This window comes from Crassostrea angulata, chromosome 3 (assembly GCF_025612915.1).
Source record: "Crassostrea angulata isolate pt1a10 chromosome 3, ASM2561291v2, whole genome shotgun sequence".
Taxonomy (NCBI): Eukaryota; Metazoa; Mollusca; class Bivalvia; order Ostreida; family Ostreidae; genus Magallana; species Magallana angulata.
The window spans coordinates 21794194-21813866 of record NC_069113.1 but is presented as its reverse complement, the minus strand read 5'-3'; the positions used below and the strand labels follow the sequence as shown (position 1 = coordinate 21813866).

Sequence of the window (19673 nt, the reverse complement as noted above, 5' to 3'; positions counted from 1 at the left end):
CGGAACGCCATCGCACCCTCAAATGAAATTTTTAGAACCTAGTTTTCTCAGTTAAGCGTGTTGATGAAATGTTGCCATTGTTAATTGAAATGTTATGCAAGAATTAGGAATGGCTGTAAGTTATCATAACGTGTGAGAACGATTTGACCTAGTGGTATTGTATTAATGGGATATATTTCATTTTTATTACTATTTTATGAATGCCACCCTTATAGAGCAGATTATTGTTTTCTTAGGAAGAGGTTTGTAAGAATTACCGCATTGTAAGAAAAATACTTTTTTATAATGTAAATATATACTTTATCAATTATCATTTTGAAAATGTCATTTTGAAACATGAATAGCTCAAATTATTAGAGTAGATTTGCCTTTCATATATAGATTAAAAGGATGATTAATTTCAAATTAAGTTCTCATCAGTATAAATGGTATATTTATTTACACAATAGCAAGAAGAGGTAAAAATGAATGTCATAGAACAGTCTTCCCCTATCTGTGCGGTTACTTAGTGTGTTTTAAGAGGGGTAAATTTTCTCTCTGAAATGAACATTGGCGAGAAAGGAAACACAAATATAATTCGAACGGTAATTTCTATCATGTGATATCCTCTAAAATCCTTTATGGTATCAGATTCAGTACAATGATAGTTTACACAAAAGGGTTACACACCAGTTGATCACTCATATTCCTGGTGGGACCAGGTTCTTCATTCATAATACAATAACATCATGGACATATTTACTTCCCTGTACTCTATTTCCTTCTAAATGTTCAATATAATATCATGTCCTTTAAAAAATTGACAAATTTAAATAACAAATACAAATGTTCTTCCTTATTCGAAAAAACATCTGATCACTAAAACCTCATAGGATCCGATTTTTTTTCTGTTTAACCTATAATAAATATCTTTAGGTGCAAAACATCTGATACCAACATGAACCATCGTAAAATTGCCTTCGTATTCCTTCTTCTTGGATCGTTATGTGCAATATTAGCGTTCTCAACAACTAGTTGGATGGAATTATCCCACAATGGTTTGAAAATTCACATCGGATTGTGGCGCATGTGCTCAACAAATTGCTCAGATCTTAACGGCATAGTATTACGTAAGAATTTAAAAATAAGCTTAATAACTTTAGAAGGAGGAGAGGCAGTAATTCATGTACTTTAACGGTAAACCACATTTTTTATTTCGAAAAGATCGAGTTCTTTACCAATATTTCACCAGAAATATCTTAAAATTTGAAGCAATGTACACTGTTTTACATTTAACAGTACAATCATTTTTATCTACATATATAGGTAAAATCTGTACGGTTTCTGTTCTTAAAAGAAATTATATTACAATGAAGTACTTTGTGAAGTATTATGTTAGAGAAGTGTTTTAATCTGTTTCTTTGTTTTTGACAGGTTGGTACGGTTTCGTTCAAGCTACAGCGTGTATAGGCCTTGTTGGAACCATTGTTGTCAGTAGTCTTTTGGGACTTTGTCACTACGTTGAACGTTTCCAGAAGAATATTGCAATTCTCCGTTTCACAGCAGTTACCTGCATCATTACATGTAAAAGTCATTGTTATATTACTTTCAAAGTATTCTTGAAATAACAGGCTAGAAAATTTTGTCAACGTAAAATTGTACTTTATTTAAAATTGACGTTTTTGTTTCATTTGTTTAGGGCTTATAGAAATGGAACCCTTATCCAAGCATCCTTAAGGATGTGATGGATGAGGGTCATTTTCCGAATTAGCCGTAAGGCTACGAGGGTTTAAATGGAATATCGTGTGACACTAGTCCACGTGTACCTTGTTTAAAGAAATCAAAATAAAAGCTATTTATATCACTATTGAATACTGTTCACCCAGGGTATATAAGGCCTTACCTGGCCACACTTCGAGTCGTTTTAAAGCAAACTTAATAATTATATTATCAGGTTCATGTTCTTAAATTTGTTGTCTAGTGGTGGGATTTTTAGTATAATTGTTTCTGCACCAATGCATCAAAAGAAATATATGGGAGGGTATTTAAACCCTCGTAGCCTTACGGCTAATTCGGAAAATGACCCTCATCCATCACATCCTTAAGGATGCTTGGATAAGGGTTCCATTTTCCCTCATTGAGCCTCCAGGCTTTACTCTGGTTTAAATGGAATCTTTAAAGCAATAAAGACAGCAAATTTAAAACATCAACATAATAAGAGAAAATAAAATAACAACATTTTGAAAAGAAAAATACATTTATTAATCAAGTTGAATTATACGCAATAATTACTCCAAAGTCCGATATATCCATGTCATAAAGAACACACCACAGTCTATACAGTTCATCGTTCACTAACACGCAAAAATATGTCACTGTGACCATGTTCCTCCTGTGCAATCATTTTTAAGAATAATCCTGAGACTGTATCCGGGTACTCGTAAATCCGTCCATCGATGAAAGTCAAACCACTTCTATAAGAAAATCAATTCTTAGATGAGCTTAAAATAGTATCAGAATAAGTGTTGCTCAATTCTCTTCTATAAAATGTATAAAATGTTTTTGCATTTGCCCAATTTGCAGTTTCTAAAATGTCTTTAAGTTGCACACCTCTAGCAAAAGCTGCTGAGGTAGAAGCACTTCTGTAAGAATGAGCCGAAAAAACTTTCTCATCAATACCAGCTTTTTTCAATATTTCTTTCAGCCATCGAGCAACTGTACAAGTTGAAATTTCATCATAAGTTTTAAATGAAACTAATAATTTGCTCGTTTTTCTTAAATCCTTTGTTTTTTCTAAATAATATCGCAATGTGTGTAACACACAACAACTTTTGTCAGAGAAAGAATTTATTTTTACTTTTTTCATATCATGACCTGGTCTAGAAGTTTTCTGTAAATCAGAAATGGTGAACACCACGTATTCACCATGGTCAGACATATTTTTGATATTCAATGATATTAATGTCTGAACCCTTTGTGCTGTAGTCAAAGCTATCAGTGATGCCAATTTCATAGTCAAACTTTTCAAATCTAAATTCTCCAATGGGTAAAGAGATTTTAAATATGTCAAAACCTTACCAACATCCCAAGTTGAGGTATACTTTGGTTTAGGTCTATTTTTCAAAAATACTCCTTTCATAAATCGTATCAGCAAAGGATTTTGATTAAAATAAAAATTTCCTGTGACTGAAAGTGTCTGAGTTATTGCAGCTTTGTATGCATTAATAGTGTTGTATGAATAATTATTTTCGGCCAATTCTGATAAATAATTAATTAACTGATTACAAGCTGGTTGCATGGGATTGATATCCCTTTGATTACACCAAAAATTCCACTTTGCCCAAATAAAGTTGTACTTTTTATTGGTACTTTGTCTCCATGAATTTGAAATGAGCTCAATAGATTTCTCTGAAAGACCTCTGCTTTTGAGATTTCTCCTGATACCATACAGGCGAATAGAAACATTTTCCTTCTGTTTAGAGGATGTAACTGATTGTTGTGAGCTAACCGAAGTAGATTTGGAATTACTGGCAGACGCACTGGAATTCCTATTAACATGTTTAGTAGCATTGGATACCAGGGTTGTGTTGCCCATTTTGGTACAACTATAATTGCCTTGCTCACCTGATCGTCCTCCAACTTCTGTAAAACTCTCCCAATCAAACTGAAAGGAGGAAAAATATAAGGTTTAAAATCTGACCAACTGATAGAAAATGCATCTGAAGTAAAAGCAAAAGGATCAGGAAACCAGGAAATATAATTTTCTAATTGTCTATTTAGTCTAGATGCAAAGAGATCCATGTCTGGATAAAAAAATATTCTACATAATTCATCAAAGACCTTTTCATTCAATTTCCATTCTGTTGAATCACTGAAGGATCTAGACATATAATCAGCAATAACATTGTTTTTTCCCGCAATATGAACAGCAGAAATTAGTATATTCTTATTATCACACCAAAGCCAAATATTTTTAGCCTCTTCAAATAATGATAATACTGATCCACCTTGATTATTAATGTATGAGACAGCAGCGCTATTGTCTGATCTAATACAAATATGTATATTTTTCATATTCTGACATAAACTCTGTAATGCAAATTTGATAGCCATAATTTCTAAAATATTTATATGCAAAACTGATTCTGTTTTTGACCATCTGCCACCAGTGATTTTACCATTTAAATTTGCACCCCATCCAGCTTTTGAAGCATCTGTTTCCAAATAAATATCTACTTTTGGGTCCCGTATCCATTTCCCATTCCTAAGTGTTATATTTTCTTTCCACCAAACTATTTCGTTAATAGACATATCACTCAACAACATTTGTGCATCATAATCGTTATTCTCTTTAGCCAAAGCTTGAACTTTATCTCTGTCTAAGTATCTACAAAATAGAGCTCCTAGATTTATGGCATGAAGGGAGGAAGTAAATAATCCTATTAATCTTGCAACCTCCCTAATAAAACATACTTTTTTGGTTGAAATCAAGTTACAATAAGAAATAATTTTTTCAACTTTTTCATCTGGTAGATATACCTTGAATTTGACAGAGTCTATAATATGACCCAAATAATGTATTTCTTGAGATGGTATTAAAACCGATTTTTCTCTGTTAACAACAAATCCCAAGCTTTCTAACAAATTAACTAAAAATTTTGCATCCCGTTCACATTTAGCAAAATGATTAGCCTGAATTAATGAGTCATCAATATAATAAAATGAAGATATTCCTTGCTGTCGTATAAAAGCAAAAATGGGTTTCATTAATTTAGTAAAAACTCTCGGAGCTGATGCCAAACCAAACATTAGTGCATTGCATTGATAAAGGACTCCTTTCCAAAAAAATTTCAAATACTTTCTGTCATTTTTATAAATGGGTACTGACAAATAAGCATCCTTCAAATCAATACTGACAAAAAATGAGTTTCTTTTTATAGAAGATAAAACCACATCTAAAGTTTCCATCTTAAAATGGTGATAAGTAATAAATTCATTCAATTTCATCAAATTTATCACCGGTCTAAATTTGCCATTTTTCTTTTCCACTATAAAAATATTAGAAATAAATTGATTTGCTTCAAACTTGCTTACACTGATTGCATTTTTATTCAGGAGGTCTATAACCTCTTGATCTATTATATCCGTTTGTTTTACATTAAATTTAATAGGAACAGGAATTTTGTTTTGAAAAGGAATTTCATCAAACTCAATTTTGTAACCTAAAATTGTATCAAGGATCCATGAATCTGAAGTTATCTTCTCCCATTCTCTTATATTGTTTGCTAAACCCCCAGCAACAAAATTTAAGTTACTCACATCTAGTAATTCTGCTGGTATCTGTTGTACCCTGCTCTGCCTTGTCCTCGGTTGTAACCCGAGCCTCTTGACCGGCTTGACCTGCCGCCTCCTCGAGAGTATGGATTGTACTGACTTGTCCTTCCTCGGAAGTTCATTTTCCCTCTGAAGTTTTTTGATTGAATATTACGAGGAAAACCAGGTGTTAATTGCTTGTTTATTTTTGACGCATCAGAAATTTCTTTCATACGTTTTGTAATGTCAGAGGGGAAAAGAGTTTTCTCCTCAATTGGAGTTGTTGCAGCACACAATTGTTGAAATCTCTTATGTACAAATGGCCTCAGAATAAAGCGGCGTCTTACATTCAACTCGTACATCGCATTGCATGCCAGAGTAATTGCATCCGAAACACATTTTTTGGCTTTTTTCATTTCAAATTTATTTGTCTTGAACATTTCAGCAAGTGAAATCATGGGAACTATAGATAGACCGAGAATTCTTTGCGCATCTTGCAATGTTTTGTCTCTTTGTTGGACATTAGGAAAAAGATTATTCCAAATTTCAGAATTTATTAATGGTGGCACAAGATTTTTACAGTTTTCTGGAATTTTGACTTCATCTAAATATTTTGAAACATCAGCCTTTTGGGTACAACCCATTTTAATAAACTTAGCCATATTTTCCGAAATCGACTCTGAAAATTTTGTTTCATCCTCAAATATCTTTGGCATTGAAATTTCAGAATTATCATCATCAAAGACCACCTCTGGGTCATTATCAATAGAGAACATATCTGTTTCGTTATTTTGAACATGATCAAAATCCGAATCCGGAAAACATTCTATCACCCCTTCTGGGTTCTCGCCGGTAGTCCCGGAAGTGCATGGATTGTTGTTATTATCGACGTGTTCTGTTCTCTTAAGAAATTCATTCAATAACGAAAATAATTGGGAAGGATTAAAGTCTTGTTGTTTTTTATTTTTTGTTGTTTTTTCTTCGTTTTTTCTTTTATTGTTTACCTTTTTTGCTGGGGCCTTTCCCCTTTTGTTGGAACTTATTCCTTTACCCTTCCCGGTTGTTGAAGTAGAAGCCACGCTTCTTGTGTTTGGTCGGTCGGCATTTTCATTTTGTATGTTCGTATCAACCTCCGAATCCGACGCAAATAACTGAACAATGTCCTTATCGACATTTTCATTTTCAGAGCTGGAGTCAGATAAATTTGGCATTTTACCAGGTATGAAAGGGAGTTTTCACGAACACCCGAATTTTCTCCAACTCTCAGTATAAGAAATGGTACTGCAGCGCAGTAAAGAATTTTGTCATACACTGCGTGAATGACCCACGTACACGTGGCCTTTTACACGAAAGACTCGAAGTGTGGCCAGGTAAGGCCTTATATACCCTGGGTGAACAGTATTCAATAGTGATATAAATAGCTTTTATTTTGATTTCTTTAAACAAGGTACACGTGGACTAGTGTCACACGATATTCCATTTAAACCAGAGTAAAGCCTGGAGGCTCAATGAGGGAAAATATCAGGTTACGTTGTGTTTGTGTTGTCATGGATACGACGGTCATCCGACGCCATGTTTAATGAAGATCTCATATATATGGGGTTACCTGCTATAAAGACTGACAGGGCTGATATATCGTACAGCTTTTTTATAGCTGTTTTTGGAGCACAGTTCACAGTGTTAGCAGGTATTATCTTGTTTCAAATGATGGATGTTTCAAAACAAGGAGAACCATTATACACCGAAAAATCAGTCGATGCAACTTAATAATATCTACATGTACCTTTAATTTTACAAACCGAAAGTTTATTTAACAGTTGATTAATTTTAACTTAAAATGTTTGCACATCGTTCATACTTTGTTTGTTTGATTTCAATTTAAAAAAAGAAATTCTTTTCATGACTCAAACTGTATTATAATTTTATATTTTTTTCTGTAATCACAGCTGATGATAATAAAATGTTTTGCGATAAATTCAAATTGCTTTTTTCTAACTGAATATATTGTCTACGGTTTTTTCGAATCATCTGTTTAATTTCCTTTAAAACGTCGCATTAAAAGTTAAATTTTAAGTATTTGAATATATAGAATTTCTATGATTCCTATCATTATATATCGAAAATTGAGTTTATTGAGACTCAATTTCCTTGTTTCATAATAGCCATACTTAACATTTAATGGTATCAAAATAAAAATCAGAAGAAAAGAAATTATAAATGAAAATTCCGACATTACAGGAACGTTTTTTGAGTAAATTGGTATAAAGTTAACTTCCTGCTTTTTGAGGAATCTTACATTATTTATGTGCTTGAAATTTAATCAATTTATGCGTGTGATCTTCCAAGTTTAAGTTTTTCCCCATCTTTTTTTTATTAAGTACTTCCTTGCCTTTTTGATTTTTGAAAAAAAAATCTGCTTTTAAAAAGAGCTTAAAAAATAAACTAAACAAATTAAAACGCATATTTGACATAGTTATCATATCATCAATAAAGAAGTTTATTATAATTAATAGAAAATAATTATCACTAAAACGGACGGAATGATTGCTCATATTGGTTAATTTTAATTTTATATGAGTTCAAAAAGCAGAATAGTCACACATAATAATTATCCTTCTTTGTAGAAAGCAATTGCAACTCTTTTCCGACAAGCAAAATAGAACCACTTGAATTACGCAGTCGTCTATGACAGCACCCTATTTTAATATCTTGCAATATTTTCACATAAATATGTTTTTTAAGTAGGTGGGTTTTTTTCTGAGCTCTGCCCTCTATTTGACCAGAGAAGTTGCGATTAAATATGATATACGTTACATGTAAAATTGCTGTAAACTGAGGGCATGGTCACAATTTAAACTGAAGATCGTTTTTCTATTTCTAATGTTTAATATGTTGTATGATGGTGATAGACAGTCAAACATTAAATTTAAGTTGTTCATTTATATAAAACAGCGTTAACTATTTTTTGTTATGTAAACAAGGCTCGTGCCATGTTTTTGATTACGTTTAATAAATATGATAGTGAAATTCTGTTCCAAACATATTTTCCTTCTTACTAGTTTTTTTTTAATCCACAGCATCTAGTGTTTATCACATTAAAAAGATTTGAAAGCTTGTATTTGCTGGTAAGTGTTCAGTATTCCAGCAAAAAAAATGCCTGTTTAGTATGTTTTCTTGATAAAGAGTTGTGAGCTTCGTATGCAGTTGCCTTTAATTTGACGAATGACACATGTTTTAGTTGTATATTAAAAACAACATCAACGAAGTATCCTTAACACCAATAAGAGGTCCATGGGCCATATCACTCACCTGAGCAACACTAGACATAATAAAATTTGCTTTATGAAGTCATATCCAAAATATTGGGACAAAGAATGATAGAATTGGTCATGTTTTAAAATATTTTTAAAAATTTAAAAAAAAGATGTTTTTATGTTGGGCACCCTTAGTAACTAGATGATTTCATAGCTATAATATTGACCATTTCCTTTCTTTAAAAACTGTTCATTTAAATATAAACCTACATGGAATTTTGAACCCCTTTTGTGGCCCAAGAATTATTCAGGTCCATAGTCCAAACATCTGAGAATCAACAAATGTCAATATAATAATAATTTCACATGTAAAAAATCAACTAGCCCCTCCCATTATAGTCTCATTCTCTTTAATTTGATTTTAAAGGCTTTTTTGTATATATATTACACTACTAGGAGATGTTTCCATTCAAGTAACAGCTTTTCTGCTTAATTGATTTTCAAAAAGAAGATATTTCTCTCTATATATTCCTCAGTAAAAATCCCCCCATGGTAAGCCCACCCAACCACCGTAGATCATGACTTGAACAAACTAGAATATACACCCTGAGGGTGCTTCCATACAAGTTACAGCTTTTCTGGCCAATTGGTTCAAGAGAAGAAAATCTTTAAAGCTTTATCTCTATATACATTTATTCCTATATTAAAATCACCCCCTCCCCTTCCAATTGTGGCACCACTGTACCCCTGGGGATTATGATTTAAACAATTAAAATTTACACTGCCTGAGGATGCTTCCAAACAAGTTACAGCTTTTCTGGCCCATTTGTTCTTGAGAAAAAGATTTTAAAATATTTTTCTCTATATACTCCTATAAAAAACCCGACCGTTTCATGATTTAAACAAACTTGAATCTACACTACCTGAAGATGCTTCTACATAAGTTACAGCTTTTATAGCATTCTGGTTTTTGAGAGTAGATTTTTTAAAGAAACCATCAATTTTTTAATAACTCTTAATTATCTCCCTTTGAAAGAGGGCGTGGCCTTTCATTTAACAAAATTGAATCCCCTTCCTCTAAGGATGCTTTGTGCCAAGTTTAATTGAAATTGGCCCAGTGGTTCTGGAGAAGAAGTCGCAAATGTAAAAAGTTTACAGACGGACGGACAGACAGACAGGCGTCTGGCAAAAAGTGATCAGAAAAGCTCACTTGAGCTTTCAGCTCAGGTGAGCTAAAAATGGAAAATTAAAATTTCAAAATTATCAGCTCAAATTGTGACCACTTCCCTTTAAGTTGTGGGATATTATTTTTTTCTTTTAAAGATTAATACCTTACTTTGAAAATTAAATTGTACACACATTTTTTTTAGTATGCATTTATTAAGAAATCGTTGTCTTTTTATTATTTATGAAATTACACAATAGTATAGTTTACAAGAAATGTATAAATAGCATACATGTATCTGCAAACGAAAAACTGTAGTTTTACCAAAACTTCGGGTCAATATACAATAGAGCTATATTTCCGTACACTTGAAGTTTCATTCATAATAATGTAAAGGTTTAGACTATTTTCTTGCTAATTACTGAAAATTATTTAAATTATAAATTAAAATACTCACAGTCAGAGTTTGCAGTTTTCTTTTAAAATCTGCTCAAAATAATGTACCTTGATAAGATGCGTTTGGTATATTTTATAACCGTTAAGTTTTTGAAAATAACAAATTGAACAATAATAAATATTCCTTTCTACACATTAGGTTTATGTCACATTCAAATAGATAAATTAGATTATTATAGTTATCATATGTTGTTTTCACTTGAAAAAGATACTACACGTAGTAATCAATATTTCAAACTAAATGAATATATCAAACTTGAAAAAAAAAACCTTTATAAAAAATTAAACATTATGTCATCAAAATGGACACGTTTGTCGTGTTTATACACATTTCTTTCTGTGTCTGTGGCCATCCTCTCTGAATCGTCCTTTGAACTTTCAAAAACATCTCCATTGGACTCTCGTTTCCCCGATTCAATGTATTTTTCATAAGTTTTCTAAAAATATAACACAAATTAACATTTTCAATAATTTTAGAATGCTGCACAATAAGGCTTGGTGAAATACTCAATGTTTTATTTTCTTCGACCAGACCAAAAGGCGATTGTGGTAAAGCATAGCGTTTGCTCAAAAAGATGAGATATTGTCTCTTGTATTGCAAGAGTTTGCTATTGCTATCAAGTTCTACAGCCCTCCTTTACAAACTGGATTTTATTTTATTTATTGAGCCGATTTTAACAAGCAAAAAATGAAAAAGATTGTTAATTTAACATAAGTTTCAAAAAGTTTATAACTTTAAACTTCTTTTAACAACAGCGGCGGTTAAATCATTTTTTAAAGAATAAAATCGGACTTCTTTCAATTAGTAACAGATTTTAATGTACTAAAATATGAAACAAAAAATCATTTTAAAGAGGAAAATCGGACTTCTTTCAATTATTTAAACAGATTTTAATGTATTACAATATGAAACAAAGAAGAATTTAATTGTTAACTTAACAAGATACTGTTAAGTGTTCAAATATATATATCAAATACTTTGTTTTCTGTATTTGAAAACACTTAGATACCAGGGTCTTCCCCATGCAAACCGGGGTAAATCCCGAACACCCTTGATTTGACCTGGATAACGAAGTTATTTCCTATGTAAAACAAATAAATCTGTTTCCCTTGTCCATCCGAATACTTAGCCAATCAAATCTCGTTTTACAAGCTACATAGGAAATAAATGATTAAACCCATTTACAGGTTTTGATGGCATTTGCAAGTGTGATCTTTTATTGAGACACGTAGGAAATAGTTTCTAAGTTGGCTAGCTTATCATCCCTTTAAAACTCCAAGATAGGTGTTTAATACTAGGCGATTAGAAACTGACTATAATTAACATTTTTGCAAAGTGTCAAATTATCTCATTAATTTTCAATGTTTAGGCCATTGAATATTGAAATTGAATATCAGGCCAGAAAATGCCTTACCTCATCTGTCCTATCAATGGTTTGGTGTAAAGATCTACTCAAGAGATGTAAAACATCAAAGGTTTCACTATCAGCAGACGCATTATTTCTGTACAGGTTCCCTGCAGAAAAAGAGTAATAACAATTTTGTAACAAACGCCCCGTATTAGTAGATAAATGTGAAAAGGAAACCATCATAAACACTTCATAATTATACCACAGTATTACCTTTCGTAACATTTGGTTTGTGATCCGTCCCAGTCTTGAACACCATTCCCAAGATGTCTTTTATCGTTTTACTGATATAAAATTTCATACCAAGCTTATTGTATTCAATATTTAGAGATGCATTGACGTTAGAAATGCTCTGATTTAATATGGCTGCAAATATTGTTATTAATGTCATGATCACACAAAACATGTACATGAAATAAAAGAATTCGGCAAAAGTAGGAACTGCAGATACCATCGACTTAAGGTTGTTCTTTCCTATGAAACTGTTTGCCAATGTTCCACATGTACTGAAAAAATCTCGATAGTCCCGAAGTTGAACTCCAAATAGAAGCGTTCCAAGTATTACAAACATTACATAGATAATGAGAAAAATGAACCCAAATCCGCCTATGTCGCTTCCTGCATTGACCACGACCGATATAATCTGGGTGAATCTTTTATTATATCCCAGGATGTTCAGAAGTTGAAGTGTTGAGAGAAAAACAAGAGTTGCAAACACGGCATTGAAAATATTGTCCCATATGATTATATGGTTAAAATTGATAAACTTGTCCTCTTGGGTCAATAATTTGTCATAAAACAACTTCATTGCTTTCTTTGCAAATATTGTTCGGACGATATACACAGAAACAGACGTGTAACCGAGAAAAATACTAAAGATCGTTACCAAATTCCATGGATGCGTTAAGAAAGAACAGCCATTGATCTTTATTTTGAAAACGACTTTTGTTGTTGCTATAAGTATGTAAATTATGAAAGTTATATAACAGAAAGCCTTGAGATTTCCAATTGAGTCTGAAATAAGAATTGGTCGAAATGCCTGTATCTCAGTCCATTTTGTCAAACCACCAGTTTCCAAAAACTCCGTCAAAAAAATTGCATGAACAAAAAGGTTGCTGTTCGCGTTATACAAAGTGAATTCTAGAAAAATGGCACGAGTTTGGCGATCGATCCAATTTTGTTCAATCATATCCTTGATAAGTAGTTGTCCTTTGTCTTTATCTTTTGTGAAGCGTAAAATGTATCCTCCTCCATCATATGTTCCATATTCTCCTGTTTTCGGAGTTCCCCATATGCTCTCTGCGTCTGTGTATTTCCATGCACCTGCAGTAAAGCGGCTCTTCTGGTTTGTATAGGCTGCACAGTTTAAATCTAAGGGTTTCCAACTAGCACAATATTCAGCTGCGTCTGCAAATTCTTTTTCATATCCATGCACGCATGGGTATGGCCATGTTATTTTCTTTACAGAACAATAGGCTACAAAGAAATGTTTTTACTTAAAATTTTAAAAAAGTAAGATTCATGGTTATTGTCTTGTAAGATAATCAAATTGCAAGGGTTTAAAAAACGTAATAGAGTACAATGCATTTTTTGCAACTAAATACAAACACGAGGTATTTTCAGAAAAGTTAAGCATGATGAAAGAATATATAAATAGTTCCATAATTCATATGGCTTCACTATGTTGCGCTCTTTAATTTTAGAAGATAACGCTTTTAAATTAAAGGATTTGTTACAAGAAATTTAGTTAATGTAAGAAGTAGTTGCATGATATGTATCATTATATAGAGAAGCACTTTTGCATGAGTTTTCTATGTACATAATAAAATCTTTGAAAAGAATCAAATAAGTAGGGATGTGACTTATTTTTCCCTCAAACTTCAATTCGAGTTGATAATGTTAAAATCGTTATGCAATCACACCTGCAGGAACAGTTCGTAGTTGTCGAAGTTGGGCTGGTCCAACTCTGACACTTGCATCGTCTCTGAACATGCGCTTTTCTTGAACCTTTAGGTTTTTGTTTGCGTAATTTTTTACCGGATACATTGTAGAAATAAAGGTCGTGTTCAGCCAATTAATAAAATCCTCAGTTCTATTGATCTTAAATGAAAATAATTCAAAACAAATCAAAATATTACACCATCAGAGTCTTATTATTAATTTCAATATTAAATATTATATTTGAAACGCACATACCGATGAAAATCCCTGTTTTCCGTTACCACCTGAATACATATAGTTCTCGATATTTGATTTATAGTTGAACGAATTGACATCCCTCTCCAAATAGCTGATAATGAAAAGAGTAGAGAGATATATAGCATATATTATTAATCTTGTAAGTGCCTTCTTTGCCTTGTGTTCCTCTTGCCTCTTTGCTCTCATTCTTTCTATTTCCTCCTGGGTCAGTTGAATGGGGTTTCGAAGAATACTGCTCGCAAATGCTGTAATGAAATATCTTTATGTACCAAATCGTTCATAAGAGGTGAATATTTTTTTATATTCATAAAGATAGCAAAACAATAAATATGTGCAATTAAAATTTTGATTGAATTTTGTTTACATATTTATCAGAAAAGTATATACCTTCAAATTGTTTTCTTGATGACTGATTTAATTTCTGCGAAAATTCTTTTATCTCTTCCACATCTATTTCAGCGGTCTTTTCAAAAATAATGGATTTGAACACGGTTGCATACAGAACTGCTACGAACAAAACCTGTCAATGTTTGTAATAAATTGTTTTATAAATTGTCTAAATGAACAACATGTGAAACATATTACTAGTAGTCGTAAAAGATCACTAACAAAAACTAAAAAAAATACGTTGTCTCTGAGCTTCTTATATTTGTATATTAAACGGCACTTTTGAAGAGTAAATTAAAATAATTTACTTTTATTAACATGATTTGTATATGATTTAAGGGGCTTACAAACTTTATAGCGTTGGGGTAGAAAATGATGGATACCATATGTAGACAATAATATAAAGTGTGCGAGTATCCACATTTTCAATTATTTAAAACCTATATTACATGTATACTTCACAAAGTTTGATATCGACTTGTCAAATGTAACGTGATAACAGACAATAAAACTTTATTACTCCTCATTTTGTAATAAAAAAAATACATCAAAATTTATAAATAGTTGATACTTTAAATCCTACCTTTACTGGATCAACAAGTGTAACTGACTCTAAAAACGATAAAATAAAGGAGGCAAGCCACTCTTCAGACTTGGTACTCCCCCATTCCATGCTGTAGAGCAAGAGGAAAAATGCAGAGACAGCAACCATTATCGTTAACATTATCCATGCCACGTAAACAATCCAATACGGTAGTAAACCTTCATGTTCCCTTATTAATGTTTCTGGAATAACAAATAGTTCCTGATCATTTCTTACTTTCTCATCACACTGGCTATTAAAACTTCCACCTTTCTTTAATTTTCTGTTTCGAAATAGAAATGTTATGCATGACACTGGAACAGTGGTTAAGACGATCCCGACTAAAGAAATAAACAATGCCGAAGGAGAAAGTTTAAACACTCCAATTTGTACGAAATTATTAACAGACTCTTCTGTGGATCTGTAGTACATGGCATTGGAAATCATACTTAAAAAGAGCAAGGCCATCAAGCAAGACAATCGATGTACCCTCGAGAATCTACTTTTCCGGGGTCGTAAGAAAAGAGACAACCAAAGATGATGTTCGGTGACATTTATCTGTGCTTGACTGGCAAGTCGAGTTTTAAATGTTGTTAATGATTCAACGGTCGATACAGGAATCAAGCGTTCTGTCTGTCCATCTTCCTTGGTAAGGGATAGCCAATTGTCACACAGGAAAACTATCCTGAAAAAATGCGATGTAATGTACAATTAGATAATAATATCTTTCAGCACAAAAGCCATCATTTAAATCTCAATACCGTGCATAGTTCTAACCCAGTTTAATAAACATCATACCGTTCGTTTGATTGGAGGTCAGTAATTTCTATTTTATTGAGATACCAGTCTTGTAGTGATTTTTCTCCTGAACTGTCATGCCATATTCTAATGTATTCAAGGTCACCTAGACTATGTTTTGTACCAAACACAAACGCTACAACACTGCCTGACGGGAAGCCCTGGAGTTAAATTCATCAAATTAGTAGAATTGGACAACATGAAGTTCAATTTATACTCTACACTGCACAAGATATATTCTCTTTTTTTTCATATAATAAAATTAACTGTGGATTTGTTGATTCTTTTTTAAACATTTGTTTTGCCCTACCTCTCGAGCTCCTCCATACAAAGAGCGTGTTTTAGAATCATCGTCTGAACCATTCAGCACAAAATAAATGTTAGAAGTTGTTCCTGCATTTCGTCTAAGCCCAGTGAAAACAGTCATTTTATAAAAGTAACTGTCATCTGGATCATGATCACACAGAAAAGCTATTGACCACTACAAAATAATTATAGCAAATTTTACAAGATACAAATCTGTTCAAGACGAACTACAGCTCATTTAATTATTTTCTCTGTTTTTGATGTGTTTATTACGGTTTATATAAAAAAAATTCAAGAGAAAACTTCTCCATTATCCATTATAAACAGTTAAAAAGAATTATCAATTATCAATAGGGGGGGGGGGGCTTCGCTCCCTTGGTCCCCCCACCAGGACGCTGCCCTGGACCCGCTGTGGCCCGGACCTAGGCGGTCCCCAGACCCCTCACCTCGCTAAAAATATAGGTCTAGTTACGGCCTTGGCAAGTAGAAGCCTGTCAGTACTGAGCCTTATATACACAGTATTAAACTCTTCCCCTTTTCTTTTGAGATTTCTATCCCTAAGAAATCTCGCATGAGACACTAAACTAATCCACGTTGGTATTTTGTTGGGGGCCAATGTAATAGAACAGGAGGAATGAACAACTTGGCTCGAAATTGGGACCATTCAGCTATAAAACCAACGCTCTACCGACTGAGCTAAAGAGTTAACCCACTAGGTACATGATTATATCAAACTTTATAACTGTAAATAGAGATAGTGGAGGTTTATTTTTCTCATAAAATTAATGAATAACAAACTAGCATGAACAAAAAATACCTTTTTAAAGAGAATTTTCGAAGAAGTTTGTTTTAAATATAATTGAAAGGAAAAATAAAAAAACCTGCAACATCTTTATTTTTTTCATTTTGATAAATCAAAATGTTAAGGATAATCTTTTTCAAAGTGATTTTCAAAATACGTACCCTGAAAATATCGATATAAATATGTTTCTTTAGTATTACAGTAAATAATGAAAGTTTACATCTTTTGTTTTAGCAATTATGTTTTTACCCTGTCGATATCTTTCCTATCTTCTCGGCGCAAGATCACGGCTAACACAATGTAAATAACGAATAACGCAATGATGGTTCCATAAACGGAGGCATTATTCACATCAAACTTTCCCCAGACGTTATATAAATCTATTAAATTTGGAGGGATGTGAAATGTTGTTGAGAAAATATGTCCTATGCAACGACAAACTGTCTCGTCTACTGTAGTGTCTGGCAGAACCTAAAACACAGATCCACATTAGTCTGGTTAAAAAAAATCATTGTGTGTGCATTTAAACAAAAACGGCATTTGTCTGAAACTTGTTCATTATTCCAACTACGCAGAGGTTAACCGGCTGGTTTAAAATGTATATAAAAACCAGCAAATCAAGGTGCCTAGATAAAATATCTTTTATAGTATTGCTGATAAAGTTCTACCTCTCTAGACTTATAACAATACTAAAATTCTTCCCAGAAATTCAAACCAAAAAAACCAAATGCATATGTCACAAACATTTTAGATGATGTTAACTTTGTTGCATTATTTAATCTTAAAACTGATTTATCTTCTGTTAATTAAACGTAAACATTAAATTTTTTGACAATAAGTGAACTGTGAATTGCTAATTCTGTAGTTAAACGTCGAAAACAGTTTTAACTAAAATCATTCTTTAAACCTATTTTATATCTTATTTGAAAATATTTTTGACAGTTGTGTATATGTCTTTTTAAATCCCTGATAAAATCCCTGTTAAAGTCATAGAGGTTTAGGCAGCAAATAAATTCAACACGTATTTCTTTATCAAGGATTTAAGAATACCTTTTGCGATAATTTTTGAATCAAATTCTTAGCAAAACAATGCATGTTTATACGTCAAGCGAAACACTTTTTGAACAATGCAACACAGTGTAAGAGTCTCTAGAACTCTGTATGTTATCTATAATCATCATCTTAATCATCATTTTCCTCCTCAATCGTCATGTGCCACAAAAGGGTACATATATGAGCGCATTGAAGTTCCGAAGTTCAAATTCTTTCCTAACAGAGGTTGAAAAGGAAAATTCAAAAAAACATAAAGCGCATGGATTGCTGATCTATGTTTTGCTGTGCAATAATGGCTTGTCAAGCTGTTCTTATGGTTTTGCAGGTGGATTGTTTTGTATCGTTTCAAATTATGTGCGTTATGGGGTTTAATACGTAATCATTTACTATGAGAGTTTCGAATGTCAACATGTTGTGTTAATTCGAAGCGAGTAAAAAAGTTGGTAAAAAAGTGTTGAATTCTTTATTGATATGAATTAATTTTTTAGATGAAAGATATGTACAGCCTCAAAATGGTTTGTTATGATTAATTTAACTGTTATTTTCAATGCAGCTTCATTAATTTTTTGCTACATTACGAGTATATGGGAGGCATTTTGACTGTGGCGATGGCCTGTCCTGAGACACAGTTAGATTATTCTAACTAAGCAGAGTGTAGTGAAATAAATTGCATTATTGTAGGCATAAAGCTTTGTTACGTAAATGTCAACAATACGGCCACGATGTGTTGATGTATCTATTTCGTAAATGCCCGATACCATATGCAATGTCAACCCGTGCACGCACGGGTCAGAGTCTAGTATAGTTTTAAAAATCAAAAAGGTTTTTTTGACTGGTTCAGATATTAAAGGCATTTTTGCTACAGACAGATTTAACAGTAACGTGTTGGTTTTAAAAGTGATTTTATAGGTGTTGAAATTGATTGAAAAACTGCATGAACAAATGAAAAATTTTAATTAAGCACCATGTGTATTTTGTAATGTTGGATATAGGCACCATGTGCGAAAGTTACACAATAGTGACACCATCTGTTTTTAAAAAAGCACCATGAACAAAACGAAAGAAATTTAAACATTTCTGTTGATCGTTTTATATGGTTTTGAATTGAAATTGATTTTTTAAAAAAAATTACATAGTAGGTACGCAATATTTGGACGGAAAATCAGGATTTGGAAATTCATCAGCAGCCTCGAACATTCGTTTTTTCATCAGAAGAAAGAGTGACAACTCGAATGAAATTTTAGTGCAGGATTTAGTGTCTGAATCAGTGTTATCAGCATATTTCTACAGTATCAAGTGGTATCATGATCTTAATGTATGTGTCAATAGTCCGTGTGATTGTAAGCTTTTACATGTGGCTATGGAAGGAGGAAAGGGAATTCTTAGCAAGCCGAAATTCATTGTCGATGAATATCGGATTTTTCAAGGGACAATTATGTAAATGATACTGTTTCAAAGCAATTAAACGTTACAAAAAACAATGTTTATACATGTACATTGTTGTTTACTGGGTTATAAAATTGTATTGTTTGTATATCTGTCAGCCAAACGTTATGATTGAATCTCTAAACGCTAGTGAACAGCGTACCTATGTAGTACTTGTTGGTTTTATTCATTTAGCACTTCATTGTTTTATATTCGGTCGAACGAATTGGGGGAGAAATAAATTAAAATTATGTGTGTTTATATAATTATATGAGTTTTCATACGTACTCGAATAGGTTTCGGTCACGTGATTAGGTAATATAAATAGTAGGACCATGCGGTGGCGTGGCACTCTATGCTCGCTTGCTAGTTGGGATTTAAGTAAGGTAAAATGGCAGATGATATAAAATGCGCTGATTTTGGGCTGACAGATGGTTTTATTTATTTAGCACTTTATTGGTATATATTTGGACGAACGTAGTGAGGGAAAATATAACACATTGAAAGTTGTAGCCAACCTAGTTTTGTATGCCGATTACATTGT

General features: G+C 32.5%; 2 protein-coding genes across 2 annotated transcripts in view; one reads left to right on the top strand and one right to left on the bottom strand.

The window, feature by feature from the left end:
* Positions 1-828: 828 nt before the first annotated feature.
* Positions 829-7261, top strand: LOC128175831 (uncharacterized). The gene is made up of 3 exons (XM_052841675.1): positions 829-1109; positions 1414-1563; positions 6806-7261. The coding sequence occupies exons 1-3, from the start codon at positions 938-940 to the stop codon at positions 7057-7059; spliced, it is 576 nt and encodes a 191-aa protein (XP_052697635.1). The 5' UTR covers positions 829-937; the 3' UTR covers positions 7060-7261.
* Positions 7262-9915: 2654 nt separating this feature from the next.
* The window catches only part of LOC128175830 (uncharacterized), a 49696-nt gene continuing 39938 nt past the window's right edge, over positions 9916-19673 (bottom strand). Inside the window, exons 35-44 of the mRNA XM_052841674.1 lie at positions 16901-17122; positions 15854-16024; positions 15544-15704; positions 14746-15430; positions 14163-14295; positions 13773-14020; positions 13499-13676; positions 11790-13052; positions 11583-11683; positions 9916-10604 (exon numbers count right to left, since the gene is read on the bottom strand). Of these exons, the coding sequence (XP_052697634.1) occupies positions 10440-10604; positions 11583-11683; positions 11790-13052; positions 13499-13676; positions 13773-14020; positions 14163-14295; positions 14746-15430; positions 15544-15704; positions 15854-16024; positions 16901-17122 (3327 nt within the window). The 3' untranslated portion in view covers positions 9916-10439. The remainder of the gene's footprint in view (positions 10605-11582; positions 11684-11789; positions 13053-13498; positions 13677-13772; positions 14021-14162; positions 14296-14745; positions 15431-15543; positions 15705-15853; positions 16025-16900; positions 17123-19673) is intronic.